This window comes from Agelaius tricolor, unplaced genomic scaffold (assembly GCF_023055355.1).
Source record: "Agelaius tricolor isolate 1412-34295 unplaced genomic scaffold, bAgeTri1.0.p SCAF_1, whole genome shotgun sequence".
NCBI lineage: Eukaryota > Metazoa > Chordata > Aves > Passeriformes > Icteridae > Agelaius > Agelaius tricolor.
In genome coordinates this window covers 66358095-66374562 of record NW_027269261.1, presented here as the reverse complement: position 1 = coordinate 66374562, position 16468 = coordinate 66358095, and the positions used below count along the sequence as shown (strand labels likewise).

The following is a 16468-nucleotide window of genomic DNA, read 5'->3' as shown; positions in this document are numbered from 1 at the left end:
TCTCACCTCTAATATGGCCCCCTCTTTTATATAAAAGAAAGAAAAAAGATATTCATAATTCTAGTAAGTCTTTTTCTCTAGGCTCGGAGATTTAACATGGCCTTGGCTGAGCAACAGTCCATGTTGATTAGTAACATTTTCCAGAACTAATAGTTACTTCTGTTACTTCTCTATAAGTACCTGGCCCTATCTACAAGCAGATTCACACAGTCTGTTTGTAAAGACATCTTATTCCTTTCAGACAGAATTTGAAGAAGCAGAATGAGAGTCTGTCAGGGTATGGTATTTCACAAGTATCACCAACTTTTCAGTTTTGTCTGGATTTCCCTGCTTCCACTTGGGCAGGCCACTGGGATGTTAGACTTGCAGCAAAATTTTCATGGGGGAAACGGGTGAGATCAGTGGCCTTAGGAAAGGTCACTCCAAAGTCCTCACTCCTCACTCCAGCAAGCCCTGTCATGGCCTATTGCACCTGCTTGACTCAGATATAACCATGGATGATCCATGTGCTCAAACTGGGCTTTACAAACAAAAGCATTTGACTTACACAAACTAATTTAATTCAAACAGAATTAAATTTTAGTTTATTCCATAAGTAAATGAAGGCAGTAAATGAAAAGGTAGTTTGTTACATCTCTGAAGTATTTAGGTACTTTACAGCCCTGCATGGCCCTTGTCAGATAATCCCTTCCACACATAAATTAAGCAGTGTGTGTTGCTCAAAAGCAACATGTGAGATATCTGCAGTCATGTTGCAGGATGGCCCACATGAACCTAAGCACTTAGCCCAGCTGTGCACTCTGTATGATGGGCGTGCCACTTGATTCACTTTTGCAGCTATGAGAGTTTATCTCTCTGGCCTTCTCAACTTGTCTTATTTCTTACTAAGAAGAATAAAAAGCCATCAATGGGGAACATACTGCATATCATTACAGTGAAATCCGATTTAATGGCTAACTTCAATTCCAAAAGGCAAGGAAACGGAGAGCTATGACTGGGATTTTATCCTTCAGTTATAACTACAGCCTCAGATGCCTTTCAGAAGGGTGATTTCTGCAGAGCAAATGCTATTGAGTAACATGGAAATTCTTTCTAAACTTTTTAATGCTAATGATAGGTTTATGCATGTATTTTTGTAACAGTAGCAGTCTAAAGCCTTAAAGCAAAGTGTCACAAATGTCATGCTTGCAAAGAATATGATTTCATCCCTGATTTTTCCTCACACTTTTCAACTCTCAGGTTGACCCCTGCTCTCTGTGCTGCAAGCACAGACGTGAATCACGCTGGGAGGGGAAATGAAATAAACTTGCCAGCTGAAGGTTATGACCACACTTGTACACGGCTGGGAGGCAAAAGGTCCTCTGGTTCTCCTGGGTCAGGGTGTGTTTTGGCGTGCTATTGTCCTGTGTATGGGAAGGAGATGGCACATCAGCTGCACACACTGAGGAAACCCTCAGTGGCCTGGTTGCAGCCTGCTCATTGCCTTTGCATAATTCTACAGTTCAGTGCTGGCAAGGCGAAATTGTGCCCACTCATAAAATCTTTTACATGATTGAGTTTTCTTTTTTTGCATATCTGAAATTTAGATGCTACTATTGTGAAGGAATTGTAATAAAGCAACCTGGAAGGCAGGGAGCAATGCTCTGGCAAATGTCACTTGGTTTATTTCCTTCAAGAGGACTTTACAGCTCCTGTTTTTTTCACAGTTTTCATTCTAATTTAAGTGATTCATCACTCTCCTTCTTTAGGTCATCAGTGACTTCGCTCATATATTCAGCACTGCAGCATGTTCCTGTAAGCCAGGAATTTCTCTGTCTTGACTCTCAAAATCTGCAGCTGGTGACTTCCCAGACCACTTACAGTTTATTTATTTCAAACTCCTTGCAGTTCTGAATTCTAATAAAACAGGAAAAATTATATCAGTGGCTTGATGTTTTTTCAGCTGAGCCTGTTCCATCATTGTGTTTCAGGTCTGTAGTAAATTTACAGTGTTGACAGAGGCAGTCCTGCAGTTTCACTGAATTGAAAGGAGGAGAGGAAGGGGGAGAGATTTATCTTGGAGCCTAAGGCTAGAGCAGTAAACCAGAACCACCACAGTCGTTCCTAAAAGTGAAGAACTTAGTGTTGTTGGACTTTTCATTTAGCAAGAGTTGAATTTTGACCAGTTGTTATTTCCACTTAAACTGGCTTTTTTCTTTTTGAATTGTAAGCAGAATGCATAAGAATACAGCTGCAGAAGTTTGGACCTCTTGTGTAGTTTTGGCTGAGTAATGATTTTATCACTGCTGAGTATTGAACAAACAGCAGAAGCAAGGAAAAGAAGTACTTGCACTCCACCTCTCCAAAAGGCTGGTTTTGCTGTGCCCCCTTTCACCAAGCGCTTCCTTTCCTGCAAGACCCTTCTGTATCTTCTGAGTAGGAAGGCAGAGAGGACCTGTGAGGGCAGCCCTGGGTTATTGCTGAATCATTTCTGGGCACCCAACTCAAAATACCTTAGAGGGACCTTGCTTTCAGAAAGGACCAGTTGCAGACAGAGAAGAAAACTCAACACCTTTCAGGTCCTGCAAGTGGGGCACTCACAATTGATCCATCTGGGCCAGGAAGGGTGTTGCCTGCTGAAACCCATCATGACTGTAGCCCTGAGCTAGTTACTGACCCAAACCAGAATTCGCTTTCCAGCTGTGCCTCTGCAATGTCTCTAGAGCCAGAGCACAAACTTCTCTTCCAGAAGGTGACACCCAGCTCGGTAAGGCAGCCAAACTCTTAAATTGTTCGCCTAAGTGGCTTCAGTGGTCTTGTTCTGAGGACTTACACTTGCATAATCTGCATCCTGTGGTCTATCAACCACCAGATTAGCAGTAGATCTATTGAGGATGTTTTCTCTTTCACCATAATGAAGTTGTGCCACCCTGAAACTCAGTATGCAAGCTTCACATTCAAGAATAGGATAGAGAAAGACACTCGCACAAAGGGGGAAAATTCTGGCCTCTGTGCATTAAAGAACTGTTGGAGGGAAAAAAGTGTAAAACTTTCATGTCCTTGTGTTTGTCATAATATCCATGAGCAAGCAACTTTGAGCATTACTCCTGCTTGAGGGGCTGCAGAATGAGGTAGCAGCAATACAACACACACACGGGAAAAAGCAAAAGAAGGTCAGAGCCTCAAAGAGCTGAAGTTAGGATGAGCCACAGGCATGTGAGCATCTCTCCTTTGAAGCAGGTGGAGATTTGGAAAAGTGTGCAATGGCGTAGTGCTGTCCTTGATTGTGACAGTGGTCACAAGGGTTTTCAGGATGAAGAAGAGACGAGAATGTTGACTCTATGATCAGAAGGCTTGATTTATTATTTTATATGTTACATTAAGACTATACTAAAAATAAATAGAAAGGAAAAGGTTTCTTTAAAAGCTAGCTAAGCTAAGAATAGAAAAAAAATTAATAACAAAGATCTGTGTCTCAGATAGAGAGCAAGAGCCAGCTCTGCCATGAGTAGTCAGTAAATCTAAACATTTACAAGAGACTAATCACAAGTCTACTTATTGCATTCCACAGCAGCAGATAACCATTGTTTACTTTTAGTTGCTGAAACTGCAGCTTCTCACAAGGAAAAATCCTAAGAAAGGATTTTTCATAAAAGATGTCTGCGACACTTGATTAAATGCTAATGTGGGTATCTTTTGTCTTTCTGTACCAGGGGTGTAATCAAGAGGCCAATATTCAGGGCCCAATTTAAGGACATTTTTCTTAAGGTTTCTTTTACATGCTTCAAGCATATAGATTATGGAGTAGAAACTTACTGTAAAAATGATGCAGACTTATGGGAATTGCATATGCCTGCCTGTGGAGAAAATGTCATCCACAGAAGCAGAGTTTTTTAATTCTGCAACAATTTTCAAGAGTTGCAGGGGAAAAAAAAGTAACTGTTTTGTTCTGAAGTTTTAAATGTAGTTAGTTTTATCCAAGAAAAATATTTTGCATAATCCAGGCAGATAAATTTGATTTTTAAATTAAATATTTATAATAGATATTAAGTGCTCTCTTGAATGAAAAATCAATACTATTTATTTTGCAAATGCACTGATATTAAATAAAGGAAAAAAATTATACCTCTTGTAATAATTGAATTAGTAGCTTTAGTTCTCCAAAAGCCAGCCATGATATTCATAGAGGCATTTTTGCATTTCCAATATGAACACCTTTTTTTTTTGACCTCCAGTTTTACACGTAAGCTATAATTTTTGCAGTTGCCTAATTGTAGATGAACAGCCAGTACACACATTTGCATATGTTTAGAGTTGTGAATTTTATGGGGACAGAAATTCAGAAACAAAAACAAATTTTGCCACTTTCGGGAGCACCAGGAAGAACCTGAAATCATCCATCATCCTGACTCCCATACATACTATTTTCTAGGAACTCTAAGTCCATACTTCTGTGTTTCTGACAACACTGAATTAAGTCACAGTAGCATCTATCACTTGAGGAATCTTGAGTCATATGAACTTGTTTTCCATCAGACTGTTCAATCAAGATTGGCTTATCAGTGGCAGGGGTATAGCAGGAGCTGTAATGCTTTTCATCTCCTCCTTTATCAACTGTCTCTCAATTGCTGTAAGAGTCCATAAACCCCCATCACTTTAAACTGTATTAGCACTGTACAGTAATGGCAAGAGAGCAGTAAGAAGTGATGTTGTACTACTTTGGGCACTGGTGAGCTATTTTTCTTGATGCTGGGAATCATCCAGGTCTATTACTGTAGGCTTTCAGCTCCTCTGAGAAAACTGGGAGCTGATGATGATCTTAACTGAACTGAAACTTTATAACTCTTTCTCATATTATCTAAAGATATTCGTCACTGTAATTTTAATGTCCTGAGCCTTAGGCGTAAAAACCACTGCAAGTGAGATGAGCTAATGCAATTTGACAGTGAATTTCTTTTCTACAAGAAACAGAGAGCCATCAGTCCTTCCACATCCTCATTACTTTCAACATCTAAAAGCTCAGACTGGTGCATTTGGAAGAGAGTAAAGATAAATATCTATCTCAAAACCACATCTGTTTGTGTGCTTTATTCTTGAATGATAAAAATAACTGATCAGCAGCCCAATGACTGCCTCAATTTCATTGGCAAAAATGTGGTATTTTCAGTGGTTGTCACATGGATTTCTAGCTTGAGAAATTACAGCTCACTCTTAATACATAATTGAGCCTCTTACTCTATTTCTAAGACTGGAAATATAATTTTTGAATTAATTTTTGGATAATGATGGAAGAAGTTAGTCTTTCAAAAGTACCATATTCAGCAGTTGGTGTTTGTAACTAGTTTTGTAAGCTCTTGTATGGAAAGTTAATTCTGTCATTTGTTATTCCAATCTAGATCAAATATTTACGTATTTATATATTAATTTCTATATCCTAAGTTCTCTAGTCATACTAGGCTAGACAGTGACCTTTATAAAAATTTATGGACTGCAGCTAGCTTCAGTCAATTTATTTGACTAAAATAACCTGAAATACAATTCTTTTATCTCATGGTCATCTATAATTATACTTTTGATTTCATCACGAAGATTGAAATATTTCCAGTCTATCCAGTATAGGCTGAGAAGTTGCCAAGAACTGTATATGGAGAGACCTCATTCTTAAAGAGAAAAAGCCTCTAGGGCTCCAAGTCTGGTGATTTTTACCTGAAAAGGAACCAGGAAATTACTGATTGGAAGGCAGATGGCTTTTTGAAAACCTAGGCATGTTTTTAGGATAAGCCTGTTTTATTTTCTTTGTTAGCTTACTGGTAGGATGAAGATGACTATAAGCAAATTGCACCAACACACACACCCACCCCCACCCCATTCCTCCAATTTGCTTGTAAGGATTTAGCACTGGACTCCATCAAGATAATACCATGGAAGTTTTGTCACCATACTTTCCTTTGCTATCTTTAAACGTATATATTATTCAACAGTAATAATTAAAAAAGGAATGCCTTCTTTGCACTTAGAGTCAGTGCAGCAGATATCTCAACAGTATACAATTAACTATTAAGTGCAGGGATATGTTTTATCTGTGTAAGAACAGTGTTAAAAAAAGATTCCAGTAAATTCCAGTTACTAAAGTGTTGTAAAACACAATAACTATGACCATGTTTGTGTGTATGTGTGTGAAGTTGGGGTTATAAGCGTATGGTAAATAGAACCCATTTTCAAGAATTGCTGTAACTGGCATTATACAAGAATTGGGAAATTTATTAGGTAAAAGCTCATCTTAAGAAACTGCTTCAGAGACTCCCAAGGCTTGCTGAATGTGATTCTGCTTTGTTTTCATCCAAAGTCAACATTCTGGGCTGGTCCCTCAAGCTATCACAGAAAAGCAGCAGAGCCTGAGTCTGCCACAGCTTTGAGGCAGATGTACCTACTCCTTGATTTTAAGTGATATCCCCAAAAGGCTCTTAAAATCAAGCCCAGTTGTATTTGAATACAAATTAGAACCTTAATGTCTTGAATAGAAAAACCTCAAAGCAACTATGAAAGCCAGTAAGCAAGGGATAAGAAACTTGGGCAGCTCTCTCCAGGGTGTCCTTCCAGCTAAGGCAGTGGCTGCTGGGGCTTCTTCAGCTCTTGGGGAGTGCTGGCTGTGTGTCCAGGTCTGGCTGTCCCTTGGATGCTGCAATGAGGTGCTGGGCCTGCTGGGGAAAGAACCTGTGGAGCTTGATCCAGAGCTGCAAGCAAGTGACAAGTTGCTGGGGAGGTGGCAAGAGAGGATGATGAGAACAAGGAGGTGCAGAGCTCCCCTCTTACCCCCAGCTTATGGCACAGAGAATTTCTTTTGAGCCTCAGTGGGAGCTTGAGGTAGTCTGCAACTCACTGTGTGGAAAACCCAACCTTTGTGCTGAGATCCAGTACAAAGCCTGTACATCACATAAATGCATTAAAGATTTCACAATAATGACTCAGTAGGAATTAAGGGATGGATAGGTTTAGTGTTGCATGGGTTTCTCTCTCTGATTTGTCAGTTAATATTAGTGTTGTTTGTATTTTAATGCAGTGTGGCTTTAGTTGGGCTCCAGACTTTGGTATTTCACTGTTCAGCAAAGGCTTGATACCTATATTCTGAAAATATTTTACATCAGTTTGTTCTTCCTTGCCAGAAATATTAAAAGTGTCTTTTATTTAGACCCACAAATCCACTGTGTTTTCTTGAGATATCATCTAGGATGATTGCAGAGAATGTAGACTATGGGAGTAGGTGACCAATAGAATACTGTGGCCCATCAGCCCATGATGTTATTGTCAGTATATGTGTTGAGTGATGTGGTTGCTATTACTGCTGTGAACATTTAGCTATAGAGTATTGGGACTGCTTCTGTAAATTGCTCTAAAGCAGTGTGCAGCAGCTTTGATGCATTAACTGAAGATACTTGCTGCAATCCTTACTTTATTGAAAGGGGCAGAGAGGAGGGAAGGGTTGCATGTGCCAACTTGTAGAATTTCTCCCCTGTGTAACAGGCATGTCAGAATAAGGGGAAAATAAGAAAAGACAAGTTTCCATGCAAAATTAGTGTAGAATCTTGTTCTCTGGATGCAATCAATTTCAGAGCAACGCAGGACTAATAGGAGACTTCATATGTTTCAAAGCTATTAGAAAATCTGCAGCTTTAGCTTTCAGAGAGAGCTCAGCTGATTGTCCAGAACAAATCTTGTTAATTTATTCTTTCACAAGCTGCCTGTGTCAGTGTTGAGTGTGAACCACAAAATATTGAAGTAATGTCCGTGTCCTCATTAAGCAGCGATTCAAGTGGGGGGTGGTGTGGGAATTTAGGAACTCGGCTGCAGTGGAAACAGTCACATTCCACGCTGGTAATGGCAGTTAGTATTTGTGATTTTGGCATGTCCTGTTCCTGGGTTTTCTATGGTAATATGCATCAACATTTCTACCAGATAAGTAGAATTTTAAAACAAGATTCCACATCCACCTGTAAGCATTTAAATAAACTTGACTGGATTCCTACAGGATACAGGGGCATAACTTCAGCTTACTTTGAATCAATGTGAAGTTTTTAAGACCTTGTTTTATTTCTCCTCATGCTTTTATAGAAACACAGTAAAATGCACTCAAGTGAAGAAGCTTGGCAGAATCACAGTGCTGTGACAGACATCATCAGCTTCACTATGGCATAGCAGTCATCAGTCTGAATGAAGTGTGTCTGCTTTTTCATTTTTTAAATACACAGTTGGAACATTTGGAGTGGTAACTTCGTGTTGCAGTCATTACCGCCCTGGAGAAAGCACAATCCTGCCTGCAGGCCCTTTCCTACAATGCTCTAAAGCAGCCTTTACAGATGTGCTCCTCTAGTGAAATTTTGGCTCAGGAAACAGACTGCCAATCTCTTGTCTGCTGGAGCCTGTGGCATGCTGAAGGATTAGCACACCTCATGCTCGAGATTAAAAGTAGTGGTAGCCTCTGTTCTTTATCATCTGAGATACTCTAAAACTGATGCAGTGGGGACTTACCAGTGGAAAGATACCAAATAAAGTGCAAAAGAGAGGAGGTAAAGCAGTTAAATTAAACTGACATGGAGAGTGCTTTAAAACAGGATTTAGTGTCAATTAAATAGGCCTGAATGTTTAAATCACTTGGCCACCCTCTGCATGTCATTGATTCTCCAGCATACAGCAGCTGTGATTGTGTGGCTCCTTCTCAGTGTTGTACTGCCTTGATTTTGTGTTGTGGAGAGTGTTTCTATGTTCTGGGGAGGATATGGGAATGGACTAGTATTCAGAGTTAAATATTTTAACTTCATGTAGAATAATTACAGGATAATTAGATAGCTGTAGATAGCTGTTTAGTACACTTTATTGCACCAGTGTGTATGTGCAAGGAACCAAGCACTAGCTCCAGAGTTCTTTGATATGAGAATGTCTGCCTTCAGAAGTTTGGCTTTGTCATGGCTGATAAAGGAGACACTCAAGTGACAGAAATTTCCATAAGCCTGGAGGAACAAGTGAAAAGGATGCACAGCAGCTACCAGCCCAGACATTTAAACAGAATTAAATGGCTTCCAACATCAAGAGGAGGCTTTGTCTTCTGGCTTCACTTCCAAAGAGACAAAAAAGAAGTATTTTTAAAATTCTGTTAGTATGCTGTGAGTGAAAAACTTACTTAGGAACATGACACCTGGAGATTTAGGAGTAATTCTGACCTACTTCTCACTTAAAAATACCAGTGTGATCCTAGGTTAATGGTTGGACTAAATGACCTTTTCCAGCCTAAATGATTCAATGATTCTATGCATTTATGAGATCAAAGCTTAACTACAAGCTGAAGATCTTTCCCTGTTTTAACTTGGTTTGAGAAAGTACTGTTGGTGTTGCTGAGGGAAAAATGGGATTTTTGAAGAATTGATTTGTTTTGATTTAAATAGAATACAAGTAGAGAAATAGAATAGGACTCAGCTAAAGAGAAAGTGGATCCTGAAAGGCAGAAACCCACACTTTTATAAAGCTTTTTGTACTGAGATTCTCTTTCTGGTGTACTGTTTGAAGGCCATCAAACTGCACAGCCTTTCTTCAAGGTATGAATGAATGTTACTTCCTCCGTGAATGAATGTGCTGCTGAAGCCAGCACAATAGACCAAAAAGCTTAGGGAAGAAATCATCCTTTGTGCCATCTCCTGACTGGTGGGGCACATGAAAAGCAACACAGAAAGTGTTGCAGATAGAAGCCATGTTGCATATTTCAACAGTATTATGATTTTTTTGGGAAGATACTTGTGAGTGCCAGAGATGACAGCACTGAGTTAGTGTCTTTTACTTTGTCTAAAGGAAATAGTAGGTTTTCCACAGACATTGAAATCTTCTTTTCAGTGTTTGCTTGCTGCTTCTTCTTAAAAAGAATGGGTATGTTATTATTCTTATCCAGGTATTAAAGGCTCGGGAGTTAAGACTCTTGTATTATTAGATCACCATTTGCAGGGAAAAAAAATTGAATACAGTCAATGTTACCAGCATTTTTTGTAAAATTCAGGTATCTTACACTGGTTATTAGGTTTATAAAAAAATTGTATTTTTCCATATTGCCGCTGACATTGTCACCAATTTAAACAATTTAAGATTTGTTTCCACTTTTCTGTTTGGAGAGAGATGAGTTGTTATCTTACATTCAGCCAAGGCAAAAATGAGCATTTTATTGATCTCATTATTTGCTTTCTCTTACTTACTTTTCATTTCATTACCGTTTTCCATGATAATGGTCAGTGTGTCAGAGCCTGCAGTGGTGAAAGAAGGGGAGGATACAGAATCTTCTGTGCCACTGCTTGTCATTCATGTCTGTAATGGGCATATTACTAGGTGTGGCAGGAGAGTTTAATGTGGGCATGAACAGTTAAATTTTGTAAAATAGATCAAGTCTGAGCACATAATGGGCACTTGAATTAGACTTATGAAATAAGAGTAAAAGATTTGTATCTTTCTGTGTCATCCATCAACTGTGAAATGTTTAACTAAGTTCTGACTGGAAGAGAAGCAAAACAGCTTGATTTCAGAATTAGTTTTCTTACATAATTAGAAATACCAAATATGTGAAAAAATCAGAGACAAGCAGTGAGTATGTACTCAGTATCATTTATGTAGTCAGTGTTTTGAAAGACAGTGATAGTGATGGTACTGCTTGCACTTGGACTCCCACAAAGTAGTTTTCTGCAGTTTTTGCATTCAGTTTTTTTTTTCTGAAAGATAATTATTACTCAAAAGCGCTTTCAAATTACAGAGATTATACAGATTCAACCTTTACTTACAGACTTGGAGGTGTTTAGGTTCACAGCCTTGATTTTTTTGTCCACGAACTGAACTCCAATTACCCTTTGTGTTCATTGATGACTTCAATAATGCAATAGCAAGTGGATCTTTGGACACATTTTGAAATTGACAGAAGACTTAGAGAGGTATTCTCAATGACTTTTCAGGAATAGGACCATAACATTTGAATTACCTTCTTGTTTATAAGTTTATGACGTGTAAAATCCAGAAGCTGAGGGCAGGTTGTATGTGTGTATGTGTGCTGTAGACCTTGACTCTTTAGGAAAACTGCCACTTGTAGATGTGGTTGAATGACTTGGCAAAGATGAAAAAATGTAGTTGTTTTCTAAATAGCAAAATAGCAATGAGGGAATCAAAACACACACCAGAGAGGGCTACAGCTATCAAACACAGCTTTGAAATTTACCTGGTGTTTTTCAGGTTTTGTTGGTTGGATTTTTTAATACAAATGTCAGTGCAGACTGGTCAGGCCTGGTGACACACCTGAATATAGAGAGCTGAGCTAGAAAATATGCCTTTTGTAAGACCGTATCAAACTTCCCACCAGTCTGAAAAAATGTAATGTTTAGTGTGGTTCTCAACAGCTAACAGCCCTAGGGAGCAAGAAATATGTTATTGTGAGAATCCATTCCTGAGAGAGGGTGTGTTTAGCTTTATGTAAATCTAAGCAGGATCCAAGATGCTTCTCTTCAGAGCAGGTGCGGTCCCCCAGTGAATGTAATACAACTTTCACTCACAGGCACAGCCAAAATACAAGGACACACCTGCATTTCATGTAAAGCTGGTAACTGATTTGCAAACATCCAATTTACTAATGAAATGGAACTATAGAAATGGCAGTAGGCAAGAGGACAACCCTGCATGAAACTTAATTAGAGAAGGATGTAGGAAACAATATCCAGCTAAATGAAGAACTATAAACAAGGGTGCAAGATGAATATGTGGATTTAAATTGCAGTCAGTATTCAAATTTCCTATTCCATGTCAACAGCAGAGCAGGTAACAGCAGGAACTGGGGATCAATAGTGTAGGCATCATCTGCATCATGGTCTTGGATATCACCTCTGTTGAGTGTGTTTGTTTCCCTTGTGAAACATAATTTTATGTTTCACAGTGGAGTGAGTAATGTGAAAGCAGAAGTAGTAGTAGTAGAGTCTTACTTGCTGCTTCTCCAGCAGTCTCCCATCAAAACACAAAGGTTAGCACAATAAAGTTTGTTCTTTACTCTGTGTGTCAGGCTGTTTGTCACGAGATATGTTTGCTGAATATGACTATCCAGCCTCCCATGCTTTCCAGTGTCTCTTTGGTTAAATCACGCCATGACTGACACCACGACACATTAGTGGGAGGATTGTTTATGAGAAAAAGGGAAACGAGCTTGACACTTGAGTTTACCAAGCTGTGGAAGCACAGATGCTCATCACTGCCAAACACGCAGAGCCGAGGTCAGGGAAATCTGTCAGGGAAAGCAAAGCAGCCTTGAAACTTTTTTTTTTTTTAACTGTCTGGCAGAGAACACACATGAAATAGTGTTATAGCTGAGCAGGGTGCTGCCCTCCTTCCTCTACTCCCTTAGGATTGCTTAGTTCCCTTTCCTCATTCCAGGCTCAAATGAGACATTGCAGAACATGCTCCTCTCCTTCATACCTTCCCCAGGGAGCTCAGCCCCTCTTTTCTGGGGGCTGGTGACAGCAGCAGTAGCAGTGGGCAGGGCTCAGACTAGATGTCCCCTTTGGATGCCCTTTTGCTCTCCCTGGCATTGTTTTTGCCTGCTTCTCTACCAGACCAACACTTTTTGCATTTCGTTCTTCATGGAAAGATGTATGGGAAGGTGTAGCTGTAGAACAGGCCTGGTCAGCATGAGAGAGCTGACACATGGGGGACCTGGGAAAACTCATACGGATAATTAAAAAAATACAGATATTCCTGTGTTGTGGGCATGGGGGAATTTGGAAAAGGAGGATTGTTTGGACTCAGTTGGGCTGTGTAGTTAGATAATAAATTCTACAAGAGTAAAAGAGATGGAGGTATTTGGAGGGAAAAAGTCTTTCAGATATAGCAATTTCTGCAGTAAAGAGAATATTATAGGAAGACAGAGAACATGCACAAAACTATTTGACAACTGTGGGGAAAGAGAATGGGGTAATAGGAGAATGCAGAAGATATTGGAGATGAAAAAAAAGAAAAAACAGATTAAAGCAAAAATCCTAACCAGAAAGTATATTTCTAACAGTCAGAAGGAGACAGGAAGGGGAAAATTGGAATATCTTGTTCCCATCAAGCAGAAGAGAAAGCAATTGGAAGGGTGAAACAAAATATAAATATATTTATCCATAGTAGATTGAAAGAATAGTTTATATGATGAAATGTATATTAGTCTTGATGATGAAATCTGATCCTTTATCTTCTTTTTCTCTTTGGCTGCTAAGTCCTGAAAGAGCTGTGTTTCCCACTGTGTTTGAATGATAACCCTGGGTCTTTCTGTTAAGGAGGATGCTCAAAGGAAGCAGTACTGTGTTTTGGTTGATTTAAACTATCATTTATCCTTTGTGAAATGTGAAATGCAAAATTAAATGGTAGGGACGTGCCATCTGCTGTTGTTTAACATGTGAATAAAAGCTACGATGTTGGCACAATGTTTATGCCCATGATAAGAGCAGGAATAATGGAAATGTTATGTTGGCTATACCCAGCAGGTCCCCTCATTGACTGAAGCATCATGTTTCTTCCATGTCCCAGAAATGCTGAACATGATTCCTGGAGGAGGATGAGCATTTCCTCCTTAGTGAGGAGGCTGAGTGTTTTATGTCTGTTATTCTCATTCCTTTCAGGGATCTCTTGCTGTCTGTGGCACTTGGCCAGGTACTCTCCCTCCTTATCTGTGGCATTGGTCTCACAAGCAAGTATCTGTCAGAAGACTTCCATGCCAACACACCTGTTTTCCAGAGCTTCCTCAATTATATCCTTCTGTTCTTGGTCTACACAACAACACTAGCCGTCAGACAAGGTGAGTGTCTCTCTGAAACTGTTGTATAGAAAGCAGTGGGAATAAAGGCTTTTGCAGAACAGCAACAAGCAATATGATTTAGACACATATCCCACTAATATTTGTTCCATATTTACATTACCTAGAAATGTGTATTGAATGAACTGAAAAAAACACCAACAAATCTTCATTAGCAAAGAATGAAGCATTAGATCACAAGGACTGGGGTGCTTCCTAAAAGCTAAAGTAAACATCAGTACTTTTGAATTCTGGTTGTTCTTGCCTTGCTGGGAAATACTTTAAGTATGCTTTACATCTTACATAGACTGAGGAGAGCTCAGATACAAGCAAAGAAGAGCTTGCTAGTTCTAGATGCTGATCATGGCAATTGAGTAGTTCACTTACTAGACAGAAAGAAATAGCAGCCAACTTTTAGCTACTGGGAAGTAAGAGATGGAGGGAGGGATTCTGGGGTGCTCTCTCTCTGGGGGGAGGTTTGGGCAGAGCAGCTCCATGGCCCTGTCACTGCTTTGCCATGGGGCCTGTGTAACCAATCTGACCTCCAAAATGAGAAATGCATTGCAGTATGCTTTGGTACTGTTTATCTAATGATGCTCTCTTTGACAGTCTGTATTTTTTATGGGGTGTTGTGCCTTTCCTGCACATCTCTTCCCTTCTTTGAGATTTCGTTCTAGATGAGGTATGGGAAGTGAATGCATTGAAGTTCTCAGCCACTCATTTCTGTAATAATTTTATTTATTCACCTTCACAGAACACATAGATTAGAAGCTAAATAAAAGAGAAAAAATATTATGTGTTCTCCTGACATAAGGAGGGTAGGACTCTGTGGAGGATAACAACTACAAAATGTATTAGGCCGTGGTACATTTATCAGCATACTGAAAAGCTCATGTTTTCTTACAGGAACAATGATTTTTGGATTGGTCTTTGATCTTTTAAGGGAACAACCGTGAAGCTTAAGTTCTTCACTCGTTGTACAGTCTTGTGATACAATGCTAAAAGTGTTCCAAAGCAGCAAGGACTTAATTTCTATGCAAAAATGAACAGTCAAAAAATACCTCAGTACTCCAGCACAAAGCACTTAAGCATATTACAACATAAGTTTTATAAACATTGGTCCCCACTGGCATTTTGCAGAGGTGCTAAAAGCCAATGTGCAAAGGAAATGTTGGTTCTTATATAAGGAGAGATTGCTCAGGCACTGTTTCACTGTCTTGGTATTTCAGTTTGTGTAGGGGGAAACATCACCACATACTTTGCTCTGCCAAAGGTTTAAAATGTGTTATTAGTAGCAGCTTTCTGGAGAACTGTGTTTAAAAATAATTACTCTGAGTGTAGGATTGCCTAGATGTTCACAAGTTCTGTCCCAGAAATGTCGTCCTCTGGACTTATTTAGATACTGTGGAAGGCAAGTCCCTTTATGGACTCTTAAATAGATGTTACTTTTTTGAAAATGCTTGTGAGAGGGTATACCTATATAGATACTGCATTCTGCTGTGCATTACAGAGGCTAATTTGGAATAAGGTTTGATGCCTGTTGTATATTGACATCTAAAAAATACTATCAAGCACTCTCCTTTACTCATATATGAATATGTATTAAAAAGGCACTTTATAAATATTTTTCTGACTCTGTTTAAAAATGCAGTGGTGGACTAAAGGGAGTTTGTCAGAAGTATCTCTTGTGCCAATATGATAGGTTTGGGAACTAAGTGGTAAAGTGTTAGGAATATGTGGAAAATGTTTTCTGGACAAGTGAAGAGGGCTGGGGAAGGTGTTTGAATACACCTGTGGTTGATTACAGACCATACAAACAACTAGAGCACGTGTAAAGGGTACCAATGGAATTGTCTGGAAAAGGAGCTGTAAAAAAACCCTAAAAGATAGTTTCATCCAAAAAACCCAAAATAAAATTGGCTACAGAAGCTATGAAAGCAGTGATCCAGGCATTCATCATAACATTCCTGCTGGATGGTACAGCACTACACAGCCTATTTATTTACTCGGCATTTAGTGTTGCCAGCTGACTGAGCCTGACATTGTCTTTTTGCTTGTGTATTTATTCAAATCCATTATCTGTGTTTGTTCCATTAAAGCAGTTTCTCTAGCAGCTCTAATCATGTGGCTTCATTAATAAATGGAAATCACATAATAATATTAATGATTCTGTTCTGAGTGCTGACATCATCAAAAACATTTTTTTTTCAAGTATGCTTCTTTATGAAAGACTGAAAAATTTTTAAATCATTCTTTTTCTCCTTCAGAAATCAAACCATCATAAATTGATTTGTAGTAAAAAATAATTGCATCCCTTTGTCTTCTTCTTTCCTTGCTTCATTAATTCCTGGGATTTTTGCAGAAATGTAGTGTTTAAGGAGGTGTCGCTTGGGGTAGCCAAAAAAACCCTGAATTCACTCTAGGACTGAAATCTATAATTTCCTCAAGACACAAAGAGTTCCTCTTTCTTCAGAGGCTTCTTCCAAAATTTGATTTACTCTGGATGCCCTTGGACTTAGCTGTCACTCACTGTTCTTATATACTCCCTGAGTGATAATGAAAAGGCAGAATTTGCACTGGTCTCTGAAATCATCATTAGCAGATGATTAAAGCTCCTGAGCTTTTCTGACTAAAGTCTTCTGCAGTGAATGCTCA

General features: G+C 39.1%; 1 protein-coding gene across 2 annotated transcripts in view; it reads left to right on the top strand.

The window, feature by feature from the left end:
• Positions 1-16468, top strand: part of SLC35F1 (solute carrier family 35 member F1) — a 226108-nt gene that overhangs the window by 115696 nt on the left and 93944 nt on the right. For both annotated transcript variants that reach the window (XM_071438019.1, XM_071438029.1), the window contains exon 2: positions 13641-13816. In XM_071438019.1, the coding sequence (XP_071294120.1) occupies positions 13641-13816 (176 nt within the window). The remainder of the gene's footprint in view (positions 1-13640; positions 13817-16468) is intronic.